The sequence below is a fragment of the Clupea harengus genome, chromosome 11 (assembly GCF_900700415.2).
Source record: "Clupea harengus chromosome 11, Ch_v2.0.2, whole genome shotgun sequence".
Classification (NCBI taxonomy): domain Eukaryota; kingdom Metazoa; phylum Chordata; class Actinopteri; order Clupeiformes; family Clupeidae; genus Clupea; species Clupea harengus.
In genome coordinates, this window is record NC_045162.1 from 14854624 (window position 1) to 14877123 (window position 22500).

The 22500-nt window shown below is 44.6% G+C and overlaps 1 protein-coding gene across 15 annotated transcripts in view; it reads left to right on the forward strand.

Moving 5' to 3' along the window:
• Positions 1-22500, forward strand: part of ptprub (protein tyrosine phosphatase receptor type Ub) — a 201774-nt gene that overhangs the window by 158207 nt on the left and 21067 nt on the right. For 3 of the 15 annotated variants that reach the window (XM_031575606.2, XM_031575612.2, XM_031575608.2), the window contains exons 15-23: positions 1830-1859; positions 2592-2752; positions 4733-4923; positions 10587-10659; positions 11384-11460; positions 14812-14829; positions 17173-17209; positions 19198-19307; positions 20607-20723. In XM_031575606.2, the coding sequence (XP_031431466.1) occupies positions 1830-1859; positions 2592-2752; positions 4733-4923; positions 10587-10659; positions 11384-11460; positions 14812-14829; positions 17173-17209; positions 19198-19307; positions 20607-20723 (814 nt within the window). The remainder of the gene's footprint in view (positions 1-1829; positions 1860-2591; positions 2753-4732; positions 4924-10586; positions 10660-11383; positions 11461-14811; positions 14830-17172; positions 17210-19197; positions 19308-20606; positions 20724-22500) is intronic. The other 12 variants (XM_031575609.2, XM_031575611.2, XM_031575607.2 and 9 more) reach the window with 12 other exon arrangements.

Genomic DNA, 22500 nt, shown 5'->3' on the forward strand with positions numbered 1-22500 from the left:
AATTAAGGAACAACAATTAGGCGTCTGTAAGTCAGGAGACCTTGCAGTAAGCACTAAGTGCTAATTTTAGCCATTCCGACTGAAGAGAGTTATGTTAGAGGTGCTGGAGGTGTTAGGAAAGAAGGATAATCTAAAGTTTGAAGTCAACCGCTCTGAGTGCCTGTATCGCACTCTGAAGCAGTCCACTTGTCTTGTTTTTTAATCACCATGTCTTTAACATTGGTGGCCAGGGCTGCTGTTCCCCCCTTCAGCGCTCTCTCCTCACTCACTCCACACCAGAGAGATGGCGGCGAGCTCTTTCATCTACAGAGATTATCTGAGTGTGAAATATTTCATTAAGAGAGGGATGCAATTCAATTACTTACCTAATTACGCTCGACGGTCTCTGGCGCGACCCATAAATGAGTGGATAATTGAGAGGAAAAAGGTGTGCTTTCGGAGGTAATTAACCCAGCCATTCTCATGGGGTAGGGGGTTGGGGGGGTCTCTTCACCCACCCCCGTGACCATTAACAATGAGGGTGCCTGTGTGCCCGAGGGAACTCTGACCTTCACAACACACAGCCTATAATGGAATCTCCATCTCATCTGTTGAATGGGGTCTTAATGCCATCCCTGGTCTCCCAGGTCTAGATTTACAATATAGATAACTGTTTGGGCAGTGTTTGGCTATTGTCTAGGTAGAGATGCAGCATAGATGACTGTTTGGGCAGTGTTTGGCTATTGTCTAGGTAGAGATGCAGCATAGATGACTGTTTGGGCAGTGTTTGGCTATTGTCTAGGTAGAGATGCAGCATAGATGACTGTTTGGGCAGTGTTTGGCTATTGTCTAGGTAGAGATGCAGCATAGATGACTGTTTGGGTAGTGTTTGGCTATTGTCTAGGTAGAGAGATTACTAGTGTAGATGACATGGGGCCATGAGCATATTTATAACTGAAGCATTTCTGAAGATCAGAATGTTGCGAGGAGGAGGAGGAGATGAGAGCACATTTCTTTTTGTTACATTTTGTGGCTTTCTTGCCCTTGGAAATGTGGGTCAAGAGGGATGTGGTTGTGTCATGTTACGTTCAGTTATGTCACCAGTTCTGTTTGAGAGTTCAATTAGAGTGTGATTTCGAGACGGTCTGGCAGAGATGGGATCCAGGGTCCCCAATCTTCTGCTCAGCGATGCCGCTCTCAATGGGGGAGCCTTCAGGCTCATCTCTCAGCAAATCTCCAGTCGGCAGCCAGATTTGCAAAAGCCGAATCCTAACACAGCTCAAAATCAGGTGCTAATGGGATCCGATGATGTGTTTAATGTTAGGGACGGGATTTAGTGTGGTTAACACATGGAGGGCACTCCTGTAGTTTGGAGTGCTTCATAACACACACAAACATACAGATACACACACACACACACACACACACACACACATACACACACATTTACACTGCTAAGCCACTGGCTGCAAATCAGATGACTGTTCCTTCTTCTCTCCACGCTGGCTGGACTCCATAGGACTCATGCATCAGAAAAAGGCAGTCTATTTGATTAGCGCCACACACCTCCTTCTGCTTGCTGTCGCTGGCTGTTCCAGTGTGCAGAGCGTGTGATGGCTTTGTGGCACGCCGCGTGCGTCTCTCCTGTTTCTCTCTCGCTCGCTCTCTCGCTCGCCCTCTCACTGTTTGACATTTCCACTCTTAATCAATGCCCCCGGCGATGCACTCATCTCATGACTCCTCTTCTTTTTCTCCCTCTCTCCCTTTTTCTCTCTCTCTCTCTCTCCGTCTCTCTCTCTCTCTCTCTCTCTCTTTGTATCTTCCTCCTCGCCCTCGCTTGCATTGTCCAGAAGAGACTACTACTCTTACTCTTATTATCCGTAAGTGACCCGTTCCCTTCTCTTCCATTGCAGTCACTCATCGTCATGCTTTTTCGCCCTTTTTTTTGCTCCCGATAAACAGCTGGCAGCCGCCGTTGAATAAATGTCTTCCATATTTGGTCTCCTCCTCTACTTCCCTTTACCTGATCAACGGTTTCTCTCTCTGTTATCTATACTTCTTCTCATCTTTCGCTCTCCCTCTCTCTTTTTCTTCTTTTTTTCTCATTTGTCTCTCTCATTCTCACATCACATTCTCTTTCTCTCATTTTGCCCTTTTTCTCCTTCATTCTTTCATTTTTCTTTCTGACCTTCCCTGTGCGGTTCTCATGCACCTGTCTCATCTGACCTCCCTCCCCTCCTCTGTCCATCGTCATCTCCGCCTCACTGCTTCTCCCTTCATCCTCACGGCCTCTCTCCTTTCTTTTACTGCCTCCCTGTCACGCGCTTCATCCCTTCCTCTACTGTTTCTTCATTCTTTTTCCTTTTTTCTCGCTGATTTCTCTCTCTCTCTCTCTTTCTGTCTGTCTCTCTCTCTCTCTCTCTCTCTTTATGTCTTTTCTCTTTTTCCCTCTCCCTGTCTTCTCTTCCCTTCCCTCCCTCTGTTTTTTCCCTCACTCCCTCTGTTTCTCTCCCTCACTCCCTCTCTTTCTCTCTCTCTCCCTCTCTCTCTCTCTCCCTCTTTCTCCCTCACTCTCTCTCCCTCTCTCTCTCTCTCGCTCCCTGTGGGGACAGTAGGAAGCCAGGCACCATGAATAAGACCCCCATCACCTACCGTCAGGAGAAGAACCACATGATGGGTTCCATGGAGCGCAGCTTCACCGACCAGAGCACGCTGCAGGAGGACGAGCGCATGGCCCTGTCCTTCATGGACGCGCACACATGCAGCACGCGCAGTAAGACACGCCCATGCACGCACATGCACACGCACAGACCCACACACACACTCACACACACGCTAAGTGACGTGTTTCACATAACCACACTAGTTTATACACCAGCACTGACATATACTGCTCTCTCCCAACCCCACGAAGAATGCCCAAAACACACATTCCCTCACACAAACAGACATGCACAGAAATACACTCACACACACACACACACACACACACACACACACACACACACACACACACACACACACACACACACACACCAAGCAACAACCCTGTTGCTCTAAGCACATGCTGGCCCCATTGGCGAGAGAGCCCACCTCTCTGGCTCACTTAACCCTGTCTCCCTGGACTGGCTACACTTTGTCTGTCCATAATGGGATCAGCCACTACAAGAAGTGGCAACTGACCCATAGCAAGACCTCTTTATATATATATATATTTCCCAGCACTCCACTTCGAGTGCTCTGAGCACCGTTAACCTCACATAGCCACCCACAATCTCCTTGTCCATCTCTGCAGCAAGCCATACCTGAGCCCGATCAGCTAGATATCTCTCTCTCTTCTTCTCTCTCTCTCTCTCTCTCTCTCACTCTCTCTCTCTCTCTCTTTCTCTCTATCTAATAAGGCCTAACTTACCTATGAAGGGAGTGAGACAATGGCAGTTGAAAGTGTTAGAGAAGCGCATACGTGAACTGCAACTGAACTCCAATATAGCTATATTCTTTTTCTGGAATCCTGAGAACAAGTGAAAAAGAAAAAGAAGAAGAAGAAAAGCAGAATGTGTGGACACAAATAATTCATTTGTATTATAGGTGTCTGAGTCAAAGAATGCTGAATAGTTCATAGACTCCAAGAAAATACATTTTTAAAAGGCTTATTTTTGTGTGTGTGTGTGTGTGTGTGTGTGTGTGTGTGTGTGTGTGTGTGTGTGTGTGTGTGTGTGTGTGTGTGTGTGACATCGTTTGAGTGTGAGTGTGTGTGTGTGAGTGTGTGTGTGAGTTTGAGTGTGAGTGTGAGTGTGAGTGTGAGTGGGTGTGTGAGTGTGAGTGTGTGTGAGTGTGAGTGGGTGTGCGTGTGTTGATGGGTGTGTTTTGTGGCTCACTGCTGGAATATGCAGGCTTAAAAAATCATGATATAACATGGTATAACATGATCTTGATAGTCAGTCAGGACAGTACAGGGCAATTGAAAGGGATACTGTGTTTTTTAGCTGTCAGCAAGTAGCCCAAAGATTATCTCCTATGGTACATCAATGTATCTGTTAATTGAAAATGTATTTATTGTAACATTTTTCATTGAAATGTATTTAATTCCTATTCAATTTGGTTTGATTCTCTTTTACTGACACTTTACATGAAATGATAATTGGATTGGCTATGTCTTTATGGAGAGACTAAAAGACCATAGAATAGTACATTTAAGTATATTAACATTTAGTCAATAACCAGTTAACAACAGTAGAGTATTCAGACACCAGATCTAGCTGGAACCGTCTGTAGAGGAATGCTGAATAACCTTCTCATTGGCTTAGCCTTCAAGGACGTCTAGTTCCAGTTAGCGAGCGTATCCTTGAGAGAGGAAGAAGGATCTTTTGTAGGACAGTTATGAATTACATAATACACAAAAAAGGACTGACATGTTGTCGAAAAATCTAAATTGTATATATGCTGAATACACTGGATGTTCATTATAAGTTTCTGTATGTGAAAATGTCTGATATTTTCTTTACTCTTTCACCACTGGTTTTTGCTTCAAGATCTGTTGTTATTCCAATGGACTTGTGTTTATAACCGATGTTTATAACCGATGTTTATAACCGATGCGACTGACATGACGTCTTAACACGGCACAAGGGCTGAAATTCTGTTTACACAGAGACTCCTGTGTTTATGTCCACATGAAACAGCTTTTCTGTTTCCTTATCTGTGTGTGTGTGTGTGTGTGTGTGTGTGTGTGTGTGTGCACGTGCCTCTGTAGGTGATCCTCGCAGCTCGATGAACGAGTCCAGCAGCCTGCTGGGGGGGTCTCCGCGGCGACAGTGTGGTGGGCGTAAGGGCTCCCCCTACCACACGGGGCAACTCCACCCGGCAGTACGCGTGGCCGACCTCCTGCAGCACATCAACCAGATGAAGACGGCCGAGGGCTACGGCTTCAAGCAGGAGTATGAGGTGAGCGGAGCGGAGTGCACGCCCAGGGTTCACACAGGGCGGAGGGGGGATTAGGAGCCTCCTTTGCAGCTCTCAGTGCAGAGTGGAAGTTGAGTAGAAGCAATGGAGATTTGTCAGGAAAAAACAACATTAAGTCGATATCATTGACGTATCGCAAGATTTAGTTGATATCACTGATCACTAAAAACGTCTTTGCTGTGGTGCTGCGTGACAGTCGAAGCTTACGTCTGTGTGAAAATCAATCAGTGCTGGCCTGTTAAAACACACCACATTGACCATCTTCCATGCACCCTCAGAGGACTATCTAGAGTCACGCTTGTATTCGCTGCTCTTTCATCGGAATCACCACAGGTTGCAGAGAGGAATAAGACGCATAGGGGCGGGCTGGAGGAGATTTGCAAAATAATCACAGCTTGCCCCCTAATTAGTGCCAATGAGGGTGACCTATTTTTCAGGCACACTTCTGTGTGCCTTCAGAGCACACATATGTTATTGAACATGTACACCACTGCAGTCATTTGAATGTGGACCATTCAATGGAAACACTCATTTTGCAGGAGATCCTCACCCCAGGGGTGCATCTTAGGCAGGAGAGGTATAGAAAGACTAATTACATTTTCTGGTGTAGATGTGAGAGATTTCAGTTGAGGGAGCTATATCAGCTCAGGGTTCTTGCTGATTCAGCTAATTATGGCAACAGATGCTTAACACTTTTCAAGATCATTTTCAGACATTTTCTTTTGAAAGACAATGTCTGAGCTTGTTACTTCAGGTTCCTTGTTAAATTTACGACGTGCTCCCTCTCAACCAGAATTTTAAAATGGCATGTGTTGGAAGCGCATAGAATAATGATATGATGCTGAATAGCGAAGAAATTAAATCTTCAGATGCGGTTTGGTAACATTTGATCTTTCTTAGGCATTGTTGTGTAACTTGGGCATTATGTACACAGCAGCAATAACTGACAGAGCTAGTATACTTTACATATTGTGCCACACAGCACATAATTAGATGTGGATATCTGCGACAAAGGCATATGTAATATAAAATTCTGCCACTTATTGTTTCTTAGCTCATATAAATTCAGAACTGTGTTCAACATCATTATTTTGCCATGGCAACATGATGTTTATGTTGGTTTCCCATTAGTGTACCAGTTATTATTATTACAGCCATGCTTGGGTGGGATGGAGTATATTCTTCTCCGCATTTCACCCTTTTGAAAATGGATGGACATAAATGTATACACAAACAGGGAACATTATTTAATTATTCAGCAAGCTTTCATTTTCCTTTATGCCAGTTTAGCTTTGAGTCTGCACAGATACTTCTGAAAAAGTGTTTGGCCCAATATGTTAATCTGCCCCCAACATGCTAACAGGACAGAAATAGGCTCTTCAATCACTCTTCACATCACTTATGTCTTCCATTCTACTCTTTCTAATTCTGTGTCTGTACTTATATTAGCTGCTAAATCTGCACCACTTCCCACCTGCTGTCAGAAAGCCGGTGTACTCGTGATCTCGTGTCTGCTAACAGTGGTCAGACTGCTAATTTAGAGCATGGCTTATGACATTTTGAAGGTGTCGCCTCACCGCATCAGTCCAATTTAGAGGAGCTGAGTAATGCAGCGATAGACTCAGGCATGACTCTCCCTGCCAGATGTTTCATGACGCTGATATTATGTGTGCGACAAATCATCCATTTGGTGGCTTTCGTTGGTGTCTGTGTCAGAAAATAAAACAGAAGAGTGTTCAGATCACACTCTTTAAGTTAATTTAAACATGCCAGCTTAAGCACCATGGATGGATGGATGTGTTTATCTCTGTGTGTATGTGTGCGTGCGTGTGTGCGTGTGTGTGTGTGTGTGTGTGTGTGTGTGTGTGTGTGTTTGTGATACCCAGTCTCCTGATAGTTTTCCTCCTCCTCCTGATCATATCCTCTCCCCTCTTGAGTGGTTTACTTCCTCTCCCCCAACCTGACAGTGCGTGTGTGTGTGTGTGTGTGTGTGTTTATGCTGACAGTCAGCCGCGGAGGGCGGCTTTAGTGCACACTTCTGTAGATCGCAGACTTTACTGCCTGCGGTGCCTGAGGTTGCAGTGAAACAGCCAAAGAAACGGGAGGCTTTACAAAAAAAAAAAAAGAGAGAGAAAGAGCGAAAACATCTCTCTCTCCAATTTGTCTGCTGGCGCAAGGTTGGCCCTCTGGAACTCTGCTTGTAGACTCATTAAACTGTCCCCCAAGGGTGAAACAGATTCTGCAGCAAAAAAAAAGAAAAATCAGTGTAGTTCTCGTTGTATTCCCCCCTTTACCCCCTTCTCTCACTCCCTCTCCCTCTGGTTCTCTCTATATGACTGCTTTAAGAGCCCATCTCTCATTCGCATGCTCTCTTCAGTTGAGAGAGATGAAATGTCATAAAAGTTACTGCCTTCTCTGACACTGGGCCTCATACTCTTTATTTCCCCATGGAATGCTAATAAGAGGCACAGTTCAGGCTTTAGTGTGTGTGTGTGTCTCTCTCTCTCTGTGTGTCTGTGTGTGTGTGTGTGTGTGTGTGTGTGTGTGTGTGTGTGTGTGTGTGTGTGTGTGTGTGTGTGTGTGTGTGTGTGTGTGTGTGTGTGTGTGTGTGTGTGTGTGTGGACTGAGGAACAAAGGGCTTGTGGGATAATAGCAATGGGTAGAGCAATAGATGGCTCAGTGCCATTGAGGGGTGACCTCTCCTGTAATTGGAGATCTAATGTGTAAGTTTAGCCTTATCTAGCGGTCATGATAACACTGATGAAGGTTGCTCAAAGTGACACAGGATCACCACACAGGAAGACTTGAGCATCAGATTCTAAAGCGATAACTGCTTAGAGAGCCTGGGGAATGCTTTGCTGTGATTGTAGTGGGAAAGAGGTGAGGGCCAGGTAGGCCGATTGGATGTGGAACGAGGGGAAAGGTCATATACAGTAGTCTTAAATGACTCAAAAGTTAAGACTGACCTTCTGTGGGATTCACACGTCTAAGAGAGAACCAAAACAGCTTCTAAAAATAATACAGTGTCCTGCGGGGTAGACAGCCAAGCAGACAGCCATTTCCCTAGTAGCCATCTTAAGCCAGAGGTTCTCCCTCAGTTAATTGCATTAAACATTCACACAGGAAATATTATCAGTTAGACTAATGTCTGGCTTATAATATTAGCATTGCCATTTGTCATGCCTACCTAATGTCACTGCTAGCATTCTGCTATAAAGTTTTTTCTTAATGTGTCCACATTTAGTGGGCTGTATTTGATCCAGAGACCTTGAAAAAGTTCTGGCCTGTCTGGATGGTTTTTCTAGCAACCAAGAGCAACATTTCAAATGTTTCTGGCATGTTGGAAGGCACAGTTTTATTTGTTCACCCACCCTTTAAAAACCCACTGTCTCATGATGTGCGGATATAAATACATCCACGTCCAACCACTTAAAAATGTATTCATTTGTAATTAAAGTGTCATTTCACTCGGAAATACAAGTTCTGCTCAACCATGCGCCAGTAGCCATCCATAAAAGGTTTGCTTGTTATACAGTACTTATAGTTATAGTTTAATTATTACGCAGACACTTTTGTCCAAAGCAAACTGCTTCTCACTGCTGCATGAAATGAACTAGCCAGCAGAATGTTTTTTGACAAAAAAGAACTAATCTTTCACTTTCATTGTGCCCCAAAATGTGCCCGCCAGTGCATTAAGTTGAGTAGATGTTGACCACATTCTTCTTGATGAGTGATCCATCTCTGTAACCCCCCCTGTTATTGTCGGGTATCACTAGGCGCCTTTCAAAGGCTCAAAGAATATAGCCAGTAAAGGCTTAATGCTTTTATACGTTTTCTAATTCCATTAGAACTGTTGGGAAAATAGGATTTCAACTTGTCAACATGTTTCAGACACAAAATTGCACACTTTTTGTCCTTGCTGTCTGTGAGATGTCAGCAAAAGAAAAATTGTAATCACCCTTCACCAGTCTCCCCCTCACAGTCTTCATCTCCTAATGCCAATTACTTGCACAAAACAAGGAGCGACTGTGTGGTTTACTCGTGATTAACCAACTTCTGCCAGCTGTCACTGCAGGGTAGGTCGTTACATCAGCCATCGGAGTTTTACCGAGCCAGCTCCCTTTGGTAGTGCAGGCCTCCTAGGGGCGCAGCGTGTGTGTGTGTGTGTGTGTGTGTGTGTGTGTCTGTGTGGGGTGTGTGTGTGTGTGTGTGTGTGTGTGTGTGTGTGTGTGTGTGTGTGTGTGAGTGTGTGTGTGTGTGTGTGTGTGTGTGTGTGTGTGTGTGTGTGTGTGTGTGTGTGTGTGTGTCTGCCTCCTAGGGGCGCAGCGTTCTTGGAACATGATTGGGCCGGTTGCCTCACGGTCTCTGTGACCCAGTTCGGAGTCGCAGCGGAGACTTAGTCTGGGTCGCAGCTACGCTCTGTGTGTGTGTGTGTGTGTGTGTGTGTGTGTGTGTGTGTGTGGGTCTCTCTAAGAGGGAATGCTTAATGAAGATGGAGAACTCTGTGAAGGTCTCCAACTGCATTCACAGACGAGAAAGGCATTGTCTAATGACACCTCTACTGATCGTCATACAGACGTATCTTTGGTGTGTGTTTGCTTTGTCTTTGTGTGTGTGTGTGTATGTGTGTGTGCGTGTGTGTGTGTGTGGGGGGGGGGGGTGCGTGTGTGTGTGTGTGTGTGTGTGTGTGTGTGTGTGTGTGCGCGCATGGGTTATTTTGTATGCACCGCTTGTGTGGGAGCACAGTGTTGAGGGCGGCCTGTGGTGATGCAATGGTTTGGTGTGTGTGTGTACTCAGGGATTTTACTCACTCAAATATTTAGTTGCCTTTGTTAGGTGGTGAAAGATTTTTTTTTCTTTCTTTGTAACATATATACTTTCATTACTTAGTCATAACTTTTCAGACAGTGAGACACCTGCATTTGACAATTGTGAGTGCCTCTGTGTGTGTTGTAAGGGATTGTAAGACATGTTCGAATTTTGTGTGTGTGTGTATTGTAAGGGATTGTAACCTGGGTTGGAATTGTGTGTGTGTGTGTGTGTAGGTGTTTGCATTGTAAGGGATTGTAATACGGGTTGTAATCCCTGCTCAGTCTGGGTACCCTCTGTTCTCCATCTCCCTTTCTGGGGAGGTTCCAGGGGTGAGGAGGAAGGAGAAGAAGAAGAAGAATTGTCAAGAAGTATAGAGAGGAGGAATAACAGAGGAGGCTCATGTTCAAGGAGAATGGCTTTTACGGATGATGAGGGGGGGGAACAGGACAGGCAATAAGTCTGTCTGTGTGTGTGTGTGTGTGTGTGTGTGTGAGAGAGAGAGAGCAAGAGTGAAAGATGGTTAGAGATAAAGGTGGGTCAGATAAAGGAATGGGTTGACATTGTTTAATCGCCACGGCAACACAGTGGATAGAGGCTTGTAGTTGGATGGATGGATGGATAGATAGATGGATGGATAGATGGATGGATGAATAGATAGATTGATTGATGGATGGATGGATTGATGGATAGATAGATGCATGATAGAAGGACTGGAGCTAATTGACTGCCTAACTAATAATTAGTGTGATTACTGTAGTAACTCAACAAACTGTCAACAAATTATTTTAGATTAAACATAATTTTTTTCTTATTCTTTATTCTTAAATTTTCAGAGTTTTTTCGAGGGCTGGGACGTAACCAAGAAGAAGGACAAGACCAAAGGCAGACAAGACACCTTAATGGGCTGTAAGTCATCCATTTTGTCTAGACTTTGAATCCCAGAATTTCTCCTTTGCATAAGATGTCGATTATGAGGCGCTATGAAGTGGAATACAAATAGGCCTTTTTCTGTAAGATTTCACCTTGTGAAGTTTTTACAGCAGCAGGTGAGAAAAACACTCTCTCTGGTGTGTTGTTGTCACACTGTCACTCTGTCAACCATGGGTAAGGTTAGACATCAAGTGTACGGAACAGAAACTAGTGGAATTATGGATAATTAAAGTACCTTATGTTGTTTTTAACACATTCACAATAGTTCTGTAATAATGTAATAATTGTATAATAATAAAGTGTAAAGATATACATTGTCGAAGGATAAATACATGTTTTTTTCACAATTGTCTTTCTCCAAGGGTTGATTTCCTTACTCAGAATATTGTCAGGAAAATCAGCTTGACAATGTAAAGTGTCATTCATTAATTTCGTGACTGCGGAGTGTTCTTTAGCTGTGTTGATTGCACGATTATTCCAGCGCTGCTTCTTTTTCGCCCTTCATTTTAACAGTCTTTGGGCTTTTGCCTCAGGAGGTCTTGCTTCTGCAAGTAGAAGTCAAAAGAGCAAGAGGGCGTTAGCAAGTGAATCGCTACAAAAGCTCTGCACTGTGCGAAGGCACTGCCAGAGGAGCACAAACACACATACGCCTCAGTCTTCTCCTAACTCCCTTTTCATCCTGCCTTTTTTTATATTCTAGATGACCGCCACAGGGTGAAGCTTCATCCACTGCTCGGAGACCCCAACTCAGACTACATCAATGCCAACTACATTGACGTGAGTGCCAGAAGGCCGTGCCTGTTTTGTGTCTGCAGGAGAATAGGAAAATGTACTTGTTTTTTTTCTCCCCCCTTTTTCATAAAACCTTGGCAGTTGTTTGTTATTTCATTTGTTTTCTTTTTCTTTTTGTCTTGTTGAGCTTTTGTGTTTTGTGTTTTGCGGTGTACTTTGGGGTCAGTGCGTGCATACCAAGAGCAGCTAGAAGTTGTCCATCAGTTGATGTCTTTGTTCCGTTTGTTCAACAAAAGGGAAAAATACTTTAGATCTTGTCCTCAAACATTAAAAAGTATATTTATAAAACTAGCTTTCCAAAGTGTCCCCATAAAAACTGTTCCTCCCAGCAATCACAACAAAGAGTAATGCTTAATTTTGGATTCATAATTGGGGGCTATTGTTGTGAGGGCACCCATCTCTGTAGGACTCCCCCACCTGGATCCTTGTATATTTATGGAGTGCTGTTTGAGGATAAAAGAGAGAACATGAAAAATCTAAGCCTCAGAAATGAACATTTATGTTCACGTGTACACTGCAGTCTGTGGCCGTCCATGAGGTCTTGTTGTAGGAGTTCTGCCTAAGGCATGAATAGTGTGATGAGACGTGTCCTCCCATTGGTTCACCAGCATGGCGTCTTCGTGGCTGCCAGGTGTGTCCTCAGCCGCCTCACAGAAACAATTTTTTTCCATAGAAAATCCTATGCATCACAACCAATTAGTGAGCTCCAGCCTGCTTGAGTCCACCCATTAACAACCTGCCCCCCCCACCCCACCCCACCCAACACACACAAACACACACACACACACACACACACACACACACACACACACACACACACACACACACACACACACACACACACACACAGCTCCCCACTCAACCAACCTCTCCCTCAACCCTTTTTTATTAATAAACTCAGAGGGCATTTAATACCAGATCAGGATGATAAATCCTTTTTGCATGGGGCATCAAATCCTTCAGAATTAAAATAGACTGGATTGATGTTATCGGGAGGGAGAGCACGGCAGGCGGATATGTGATCCGAACAGTCGGGCGTGTGGTCGGACAGACAGCCGGCTGCTCCCATCGACTCTGTGAACCACTGGGACTCAAGTCTCTGCTAGGTTCCTCTGACACAAGATCCACTCCAGCTATTAGCAAGCCGACTGAGGCCCTTTGAAAGGAAAACAGCGGTTCAATCTCACATCAAACAGATCCTGAATTGTTCGGGGATTGAGCTTTAAGAGCATCCTGAGGAGTTTCTCCAGGTTCAGGTTCTTTGGGTATCGATTTGTTCCATGTGCTCATAAAACCACAGTGTGCTGGGTCATCTTACAGAACACACTGTATCACAGTATCCCTGTTGTTACTGGGGCTTTTTTAAATGGGAAGGATATATCATGGTTTTGTTTTTTTAGTTTTTCAATACTGAAGCAAAGTCAGTATGGCCTCTGTTCATCTCTGTAGTAGTGAAGTTGTACTCTGTGTGTTTTTAAGAACAAATCCTCTTATCTTGGAGAGCACACCATTCACTCAAGTCCTTTGTTGAAATGAATGGAGGTTTGTCACTGCATCTCTGTTTGCTGGTGTCTGTCCTGCAAGATGGGTTTTTACTTTGAGTAGATTTTCACTCAAATATTGAGTTGCCTAACACACACACACACACACACACACACACACACACACATCCATAAGTGCCATTAGTTAGCTTTAAAAGAGACCAGTGCATTTATCTAATAACTTTATCAGCCACTATTCATCACAGTATATTTATTCTGCCCAGTCAAGTGTACATTTCAGCATATTTTTGTGTGACTATTTATTTCTAACCAATAAATGAATTGGGAAAAGTACCCTGCTTTCCATCATAATATCAATCCCAGTAAAGATAAATAGTTTTCTTTTCGTTTTACGCTTATTCAACAGCAAGAGACACATTTGTCTAATTAAAACAGGCACTTTCATCAATGCACTCTGAAACACCTGTTAACACTTTACTGGTCATTACTAAGTGGGTAGTACCTTAGTAATAAGTGGGTAAAATCATGGTAACAACTCATAACAACCCCCAAATTTCCTCATAGTACTCTAAACCATAATCCACGATTTATTGTGATAATAAATCTGTAACAAAATGTGAATATCTTGGAGTTCATCTGAAATGACTTTGTAGTTTTAATGTTGATATTTTCAATGTGGTAATGAAATGGCAAAATACAGTGTTTTTTCAGGAACGACCCAGAAAGAAAAGGCTTACTCTCATGGCAGTTAGCCGGTGAGCAGGGAGTTTTAGCATCCTCGTCAGGGTGCTCTCACTCGGGTACTCTCAGTGCCCCTCTGTGTGTCCGCAGTCACAAGGAGCCACTGTGTGGGCTGCCATTAGTAAACGGAGACGGGCACCAGTCGAAGGACAAGTGCTGATTCATACGAGGGAATGAAACAGAAATTAGGAGCAAATAGTAATCGTGTTTGTGTGTGCTTGTGTGTGTGTGTGTGTGTGTGTGTGTGTGTGTGTGTGTGTGTGTGTGTGTGTGTGTGAACTGCGTGTCAAGAGAGAAAAGTGACACATTGTTCAATCCACGTTGTTCAAACTTTAGGACTTTGTTGTCTTGTTAAGGACGTGTGGTATTTTAAAAGCATTTTTAAAAACACTTGACGCAGCCCAGAATTCAGTAATGTGTATGTGAGTGGCACCACACGTAGAGTGTGCCTGCCACTTATCTTTACCATTCCTTTTAATTGCTTTTAATCTGTTTCATTTCCCCTCTAAGGCCTTAAAGTACTAACAGCTTCTGAGTCTTTCTTAGCATTTTGTGTCTGTCTGTCATTTCGTGTCAATGTATGTAGATATCTGTGCGTGTTTGGGTTTGTGTGCGCTTGAATGTGTGCCGGTGTGTGTGTGTGTGTGTATCTGTGTGCTTGAATGTGTGTGCACTTGCATGTGTGCGTGTGTGTGTGTGCGTGTGCGTGTGTGTTTTCATGTTTTTCAGACTCCTTTCCCCATTTGCAGCTTTCTGTAGACTCACATTAACTAGCCTCTGTCTTCTGTGTGTGTGTGTGCGTGTGCGAGTACGAGTGTGTATTTGTGTGTGTGTGTATGTGTGCTTGTGCGTGTCTATGCGTGAGTGTGTGCATGTGTGTGTGTGTGTGTGTGTGTGTGTGTGTATATGTGTGTGTGTGTGTGTATGTGTGTGTGTGTGTGTGTGTGTGTGTGTGTGTGTGTGTGTGTGTGTGTGTGTGTGCGCGCGTGCATGTGTCCGTGTGTGTGTGTGTGTAGTCTCACATTAACTAGTCTCTGTGTCTTCTCTGTTTTTCTACTCCCCTCCCTCACCTCCTCCACTTTGGACCCTGTAGATTCGGATAAACAGGGAAGTAAGTACATCACTGCTCTTTCTTCTTCTCTCCTTCTACCTCTTCTTCTCTCCTTCTCTCTGCTCCATCCCTCCCTCCCTCCCTCCCTCCCTCCATCCATCCCTCCCTCCTTCCTATCCCCTGCCTCTCCATCCTTGAGCTTTAGTGTGTGTTGCTCATTCAGCAGCTGCACAAATGGATCCTTTCTGTGGTGGCACACAGGCCCGTCTATGATCTCCTCTCTTTCTTCCCTCTCTCTCTCCATCCCTCCCTCCCTCCCTCTCTCTCTCATTTTCTCTCCCCACCCCTCTGCTCCTCCTAGTACTCCTCTTCAGTGTGACTGTGAGATGTGTCGGGTGATGTTCACTTTGGTGTTTTTATTCCTTTGTCAGTCACGGCTTCCTTATCAGTGTGCCGTGCGGAGTGTGCCGTGAAGTGACTGTCCTCTCTGTTCCTCTTGCCGCCTTGTGCCGCGCGCGCGGTGTCAGAAAAAATACCGCCACTCGTCCTCGTCCTCTCCCTCGCCGGCTCTTTTTGTTTTCCGTCTTCCTCTCCCGACTTATATCTGACTTCCATCAGTCTTCACAAGAACAAATGTTACAGCCGTTTGCTTGAGGCGAAAATCATTCAGTGACGCCAACCATAAACAAAGCCACAAGCAGCGCTGGACAATAACTTTTATGTTACGAGGCAGAGACAGAGCAAAGGATTAATCTATTATACAAGGCTGTAAAATGTAATGAGACAGCCATTTTAATGACAGTGCTCATGTTTATAGAGGCACCACATAGATGTCAGCTATGCGATGCTAATTCTGTTCTACTTGGCGGCCACTGAGCAGATCTGACCCTCGTCTTATTCTCTGTGTGTTTCGTTTTAGCTTTGCCAATGCAGTGCAACAAAAGGTTGTCAAGGTAACAGCATCTTGAAGTCAAGGCCAGCCCAGCGTGTTTCGGTATAGTTTGTGCGTATGTGTGTTTGAGGATCGCAGTATGTGACACGCTTGTTCTCCCAGCGGTTCAACCACCGTTCCTTTTAGCTCAACCGGAGTGTATTCACTCGAACAGTTAGACTGAGTTTGGATCATTCATAGGGAGCACATGCGCAGTGGTTTCAGTTTCAAAAAGGTAATGGAGATTGGCATTCATTTCCCTGCATGACATACTCTTTAAGGGGTGAGATGACAATCAAGACTTCTGAGGAATGAGAATTGAGAGAATGCTCTGCAGAGAAGGGGGGGGGGGGGTCGGGGGGGATTGTGTTACCATCCCAGCCCCATCAGCAGCAGCTCTCTACTGCAGGGATATGGGCAGCATCTTGACCTGCCAGATCTAGGCCATTTCTCCTAAACTCGTGTTTTTCTTTGACTTCCACGCATTCTTTTGCTTGATATGACAGGCTTTGTAAGAAGCACCAAATTATAAAACTCATTTTCCAGAGGAAATACTAGTGGTTCAAATGTCTGCATTTACAAGAAAAGGACACAAATCATTGTCATGAACTCCTACGTTTATGATGGGAAGGAAGCAGTGCTTGATGAAAAGGGTCAGATTATGCTTTGTTTAGTCTGTGCAGATGAAATGTCTGGTAAGCATTTAAAGAGGCCATGTAATGCTGGCTAAAACATTATAAACAGCTAGTGCTGATACATTAACATATAATTCATTTCAGATCCTTTGTTTTCCACAGAGCATGCCAGGTGCTGTTGTGTGTGCACATTCGTTGTCTGCCATTCTCACTAGCTACAGGAGAATCCACTCATTTCCATATAAAGGTTAGGGTTAGGGTCAGGCAGAATGGTTCCAATCCTTTGGTTTGATTCTTGATTTCATTCCCTTTCATGTCGTTTGAGTTCATTAAATCCTGCTAGTTACAAACCTGCTCACAAAAGAACTCAACATTTCCATAACTTTGTCCGAAAGCCTAAACACAGAGCACAATTATACAACTCATTCATTTACTCCCCTTTACCACGTTTGTTTTATCTCCAGTTGCTTCATTACTATGTCAGTCAACATGACAGTTGTCACACTGTGCTCAGGAAGCAGGTCACAGGAGCCATTCTGGGTCTGAGTACACATGCTGTCTGAACGTCTTATTCCTGCTTCCTGCCTGAGAATGCTGGTCAGGCAGGAAATGGGACAGGGTTGCTGCTCTCTGCTGCTGGGTGTAGAGCTCTCAGTGTGCCTTAGAGACCCTGAAGATGAAGGGGAGCAGAAGGAGGAGAAGGAGGAGGAGAGACATTAAGTGAGAGAAGAGTTGGAGACAAGGAGAGGACAGACAGACAAGGCTTGAGAGATAAAGACCTCCTCTATCAGTGACTAAGACTCGGAGTGTTCCCTCTCCCCTCTCTCTCTCTTCCAGGGCTACCATCGATCCAACCACTTCATCGCCACTCAGGGTGAGTATCTCTGCATGTCCACAGACAGTGTGTGTTTGTGTGTGTGTGTGTGTGTGTGTGTGTGTGTGTGCGTGTGTGCATGTGTGCGTGTGCGCGTGTGCACGTGTGCGCGCGGGTGTGTGTGTGTGTGTGTGTCTGTGTCTGTGTGTGTGTGTGTGTGTGTGTGTGTGTGTGTGTGTGCGTGCGTGTGTGTGCGTGTGTGGGGTGTGTGCGTTAGTGGGGCGTGTGTGGTGTGTGTGCGTGTGTGTGTGTATGCGTGGGTCTGTGTGTGTCTGTGTGTATGCGTGGGTCTGTGGGTTTGTGTGTGTGTGTGTGTGTGTGTGTGTGTGTGTGTGTGTGTGCGTGTGTATGCGTGGGTCTGTGTGTGTGTGTGTGTGTGTGTGTGTGTGTGTATGCGTGGGTCTGTGTGTGTATGCGTGGGTCTGTGTGTGTCTGTGTGTATGCGTGGGTCTGTGGGTGCGTGTTTGTGTGTGAGGGTGGGGGTGTGTCTGCATGCATGCATTTGTGTCTGTACTTGTGTGTGAGTGTGGGTGTTTCTGTTTATGCACCAGTGCACTAACAACACAGAATGGGGACCTCTTCAAAATGTCTAGTGCCCAGCAGTGGATTGTGATGATATTCAAACCAGTATTGTGCACCGTATTTGTTTTAGGGAAACTTTCAATTACATTTCTCAAGATTCTGAAGATTAATTAAGATTTTCGATGTTGCCGTGCTGTGGTTGCAAAGCAAATCTGAATGTATCTACCATTCTGACTTCCCAGGCAGGAGGAAATAATTCAGCATTCAGTGTCTGTCTATTTCACTGTAGAAAGCCTAGACCAATACAGCAAAGATAGACAGATGGATGGATGGATAGATAGATAGATAGATAGATAGAGAGATAGAGATAGAGAGAGAGAGAGAGAGAGAGAGAGAGGACTCTGCTCTGTTTAGGACTGAAGTCCTCTTTTAGCTGTCCAGACGCGGTACTTCCGATGCAGAATGAGCTTAGCAAAACAAAGAGAGAAAAAGAGGGAGAGGGAAGAGAGGAGGAGAGTTAGGGAAAAGAAGACTGAGTGGGTTAGTGCCTGAACAAGGTCTCCTCTCCTTTATAGAGACTTTAAACTCTGCAAGGATATACGTATGTGTGTGTGTCAGTCTCTCTGTGTGTGTGTGTGTGTGTGTGTGGTTATTCTATATTGATATTAATTCTATATTAATGCGTTTATGCCCGCACACATGTATGTATGTGTGTGTGTGTGTGTGTGTGTGTGTGTGTGTGTGTGTTTGATGAGTTCAGTGGTATGTGTGCTGGCCTGCTGGCGGCATACATCTTTCTGCAGAGGGCTCTCCAGAGCAGGGTGTGGCGTCAGCAGAAAGGCCCGGTGTTGGATTACTCTCGGCGGACGGTGGCATCTCTGCATCGCCTCTCCATAATGCTTAATGACACTAAAGAAACAGCCGCATCTCCAGCTGCAGCTGGGCCCTGAGGCTAGAGTTATTAGAAGTGCTGCTCATGGCATCTTCAGCTCAATGGAAAGTTCAGGAAGTTCAGGAACACTCCAAATGAACCCTTCTACCCATAATGCATTACAAAGGCATTTATAAAGGGTTGTAATGTAATGTCAGTTGGAGTCATGAATAGTCGTAATAACTATCATGAACCAGTATGATCTATGCTGATACAATCTGTTCAGCTCAGTCATTTTATGGTAAACATAAAAAAATGTATATATTGTATATCATAACATAACTTGGGGCTACCAAGACAGATTCAGTAGAATGTATGCATCACAGTGCAGTGTTATTTCATGTACTGTCTGTACAGGGTTGTGTGTGTATGTGTGTGTGTGTGTGTGTGTGTGTGTGTTTGTGTGTGTGTGTGTGTGGTTATTCTATATTGATGCATGTACATTGTGTTTTACTTTACCGTATTCACAATGTTTGCTCCCATTCCCACACAACACCATGATGGCATAATAGCATCAAATAAACCATAAAAAAAGTTCTCTGTTCAGGACCCAAGCAGGAGACGGTGTATGACTTCTGGAGGATGGTGTGGCAGGAGAACTGTTTCAGCATTGTCATGATCACCAAGCTGGTGGAGGTGGGCAGGGTATGTGCTATGTGTTTCTAAATACACACAAGCGCACACACACACGCACACGCACACGCACACGCACACGCGCGCGCACACACACACGCACGCGCGCGCACACACACACACACACACGCGCAAGCACACGCACACGCACACGCACACACGCGCACAGTAGCAGGAGGATAACTAAAGTGCATATAAACTGATGTAGATAATTAGAGATAAAAGCCGTGATAAGCCATTTAGCTTTAACATACACCACACACACACACACATATATATATACACCCAAAGAAACAAGGACATACATGAAGTGCATACACACACACACACACACACACACACACACACACACACACACACACACACACACACATTGTGCGTACACTAGAAGTAAAGCACCTGAACAATCGAGAAAGGTAATGATGTACCTCCCATTTTCTCTTGTTTGAGCCAAGCAGCGATGTGCACTTAGTGTCCGTCTGCTGTTGTTATCTTGGACCTCACAAATCACTCCATGTGGCCTTTCCCTCCCAAGCAGTCTTCTTATTATGCTTAATGCTTCATCCTGACAAAAAAGCCCTACTGAGAGGTATCAGGAAGAAATGATTACAAAATGCCCATCATTGCTAGCATTATAGCTATTACCAGAAGCCAGAGAAATGGGAACACAGACAGATAAATAGAGCTGTTGCTTTGTGTTTCTGTGTTGAAATATTCTCTGCGATACGTGGACATTTTTCAGATTTAAGACTGTAGAGTCCGCTTTGACATTCACATTCACTTTTAACTCGTTTGAATCAATCAGTGTTGGGAACGTTATTGAATTTGGAGGTTTGTGTTGTGGCTGGGAATGTGCTCCCATTTGCAGTATCGAGAGCAGCTAAACAAATAGGCGGCACCGATACCACGTCAGCCAACAGCTCCGTCGGTGTGGGGGTGTTGCTCTTCTCGTATTCACCGCTGATTCCTGGAAAAGAAAACCAAAGCCCTTAGACTCAGCTATTAATAACAAATTACCGAAAGCCTATTTCAGTGGAATTTACTGCATTTTACAGTGTGAATGATTTTGTGTAGCTGTGTGTGTGTGTGTGTGTGTGTGTGTGAGTGAGGGAGGGAGGGAGGGGAAGGATCATGTTGAGGGTAGTAGTGTGTGTGTGTGTGTGTGAAGGTGTGTGTATGTGTGTGTGTGTGCACTGGTGTGTCTGAAGGTAATGATGTGTGTGTGTGTGTATGGTGTGTGTGTGTGTGTGTGTGTGTGTGTGTGTGTGCACTGATGTGTCTGAAGGTAATGATGTGTGTGTTATTTTACAGGTAAAGTGCTGTAAGTACTGGCCTGATGACAGTGAGCTGTATGGGGACATTAAGATCACACTCCTGAAGACTGAGACCCTGGCCGAATACACTGTGCGCACCTTCAGTCTGGAGAGGGTATGATCAACACACACACACACACACACACACACACACACACACACACACACACACACACACACACACACACACACACACACACACACACACACACACACACACACACACACACACACACACACACACTTCATCCCCTGCATTGTGATTACACATAATTTTGCCCAATTTGTTTTAATTTAATGTCTCAAGGGTCTGCCTACCCGTCTCATGTCAATAATAATGCTAATAGCCTTTTTCTGATTGAAAAGATGAAGAATATTTAAAGTTATGCTAAGCCATACACAACACTGGGTGTGAGAAAAGTGAACTAGGGTGCTATTGTAATGTGTGGTAGACTATCATTATTTCCTCCTTGTACTCAGATAAATAAACAAGAAATGTATAGTTTTTTTTATTGTGGAGCTGCCTCATGTGAATACGAAAACACAGTGAATAGGAAAACACAGTAGGCGTTGCCAGTCCTTCTGCACTTCTCACAGCAAGTGGCCTGGTTGCAGTGACAGCCTTCTTTGGGCTGTGCCCCTAGATGTCTTGAACAGTGCATCTGTCTCTGTGAGTCACTGTTAGTGCTTTTGAAATGCATCTCCATCTGAAGGATAGCATGTAAAGAGGGTGAACTGATGGTGGAGTATATTCTATTGTCTGGTTATCGCTCACCCTCTCTTTCTCTCTCTTTCTCACACACACACACTCACACACACACACACCTAATCTGAGCTCTGAGCCTCACAGGCTAACACTCTATCTGTCTGTCTGTCTGTCTGTCTATCTATCTATCTATCTATCTATCTATCTATCTATCTATCTATCTACGTATCTATCTATCTATCTATCTATCTGTCTATTTATCTATCTATCTATCTATCTACGTATCTATCTATCTATCTATCTATCTATCTATCTATTTGTCTGTCTGTCTGTCTGTCTGTCCATCCCTGTGTCTTCTTCATGCTTGTGTTCTCTCCACCCTCTTCAGTCCCCTTTGTGAAGCAGCGAGTGCAGCCCTTCCTCCCTCTATGGGCCTGGAAGTGTCAGTCAAAGCCAGACGCTTGTTGCTTAGATAGCATGTGACGCAGAGCCAAACAAGACTTTATCACATCACTGTCACATCACCGGCCCAGCTGCTGCCACCCTCATTTAGATGAGGGGAGAGAGAGAGGAGAACAGGGACATGCTGGCAGTTAGTTTGGTACAGCTGGTTTGTTTGGTACAGCCACATGCTTTAGGTCTGCCTTCTGAGGCGGGCTTCATCGCTGAAGCTGTGAGGAGGGGAAATTACTCTACTACTGTTGCTGCTTTTCCTTCTTTCAGCTTTCCCTCCACGTCCATTCATGTAGTTTCTCTCTAACATTCAGTTACTCCACCTCTCTCTCTCTCTCTCTCACTCTGTCTGTCTCTGTCTCTGTCTCTGTCTCTGTCTCTGCCTCTGTCTCTGTCTCTGTCTCTGTTTCTGTCTCTGTCTCTGTCTCTGTCTCTGTCTCTGTCTCTCTCTCTCTCTCTCTCTCTCTCTCTCACTCTGTCTGTCTCTGTCTCTGTCTCTGTCTCTGTCTCTGTCTCTGTCTCTGTCTCTGTTTCTGTCTCTGTCTCTGTCATACACATACTCATACTCATATTTATACACATACACACACACATACACATACACATACACATACACATACACATACACATACTGATACACATACACATACTCACACCATAAGCTGTCTTTAAACTCTAAGATTAAATTATACCAGTTGTCAGTCACTTGGTCACACACACACACACACACACA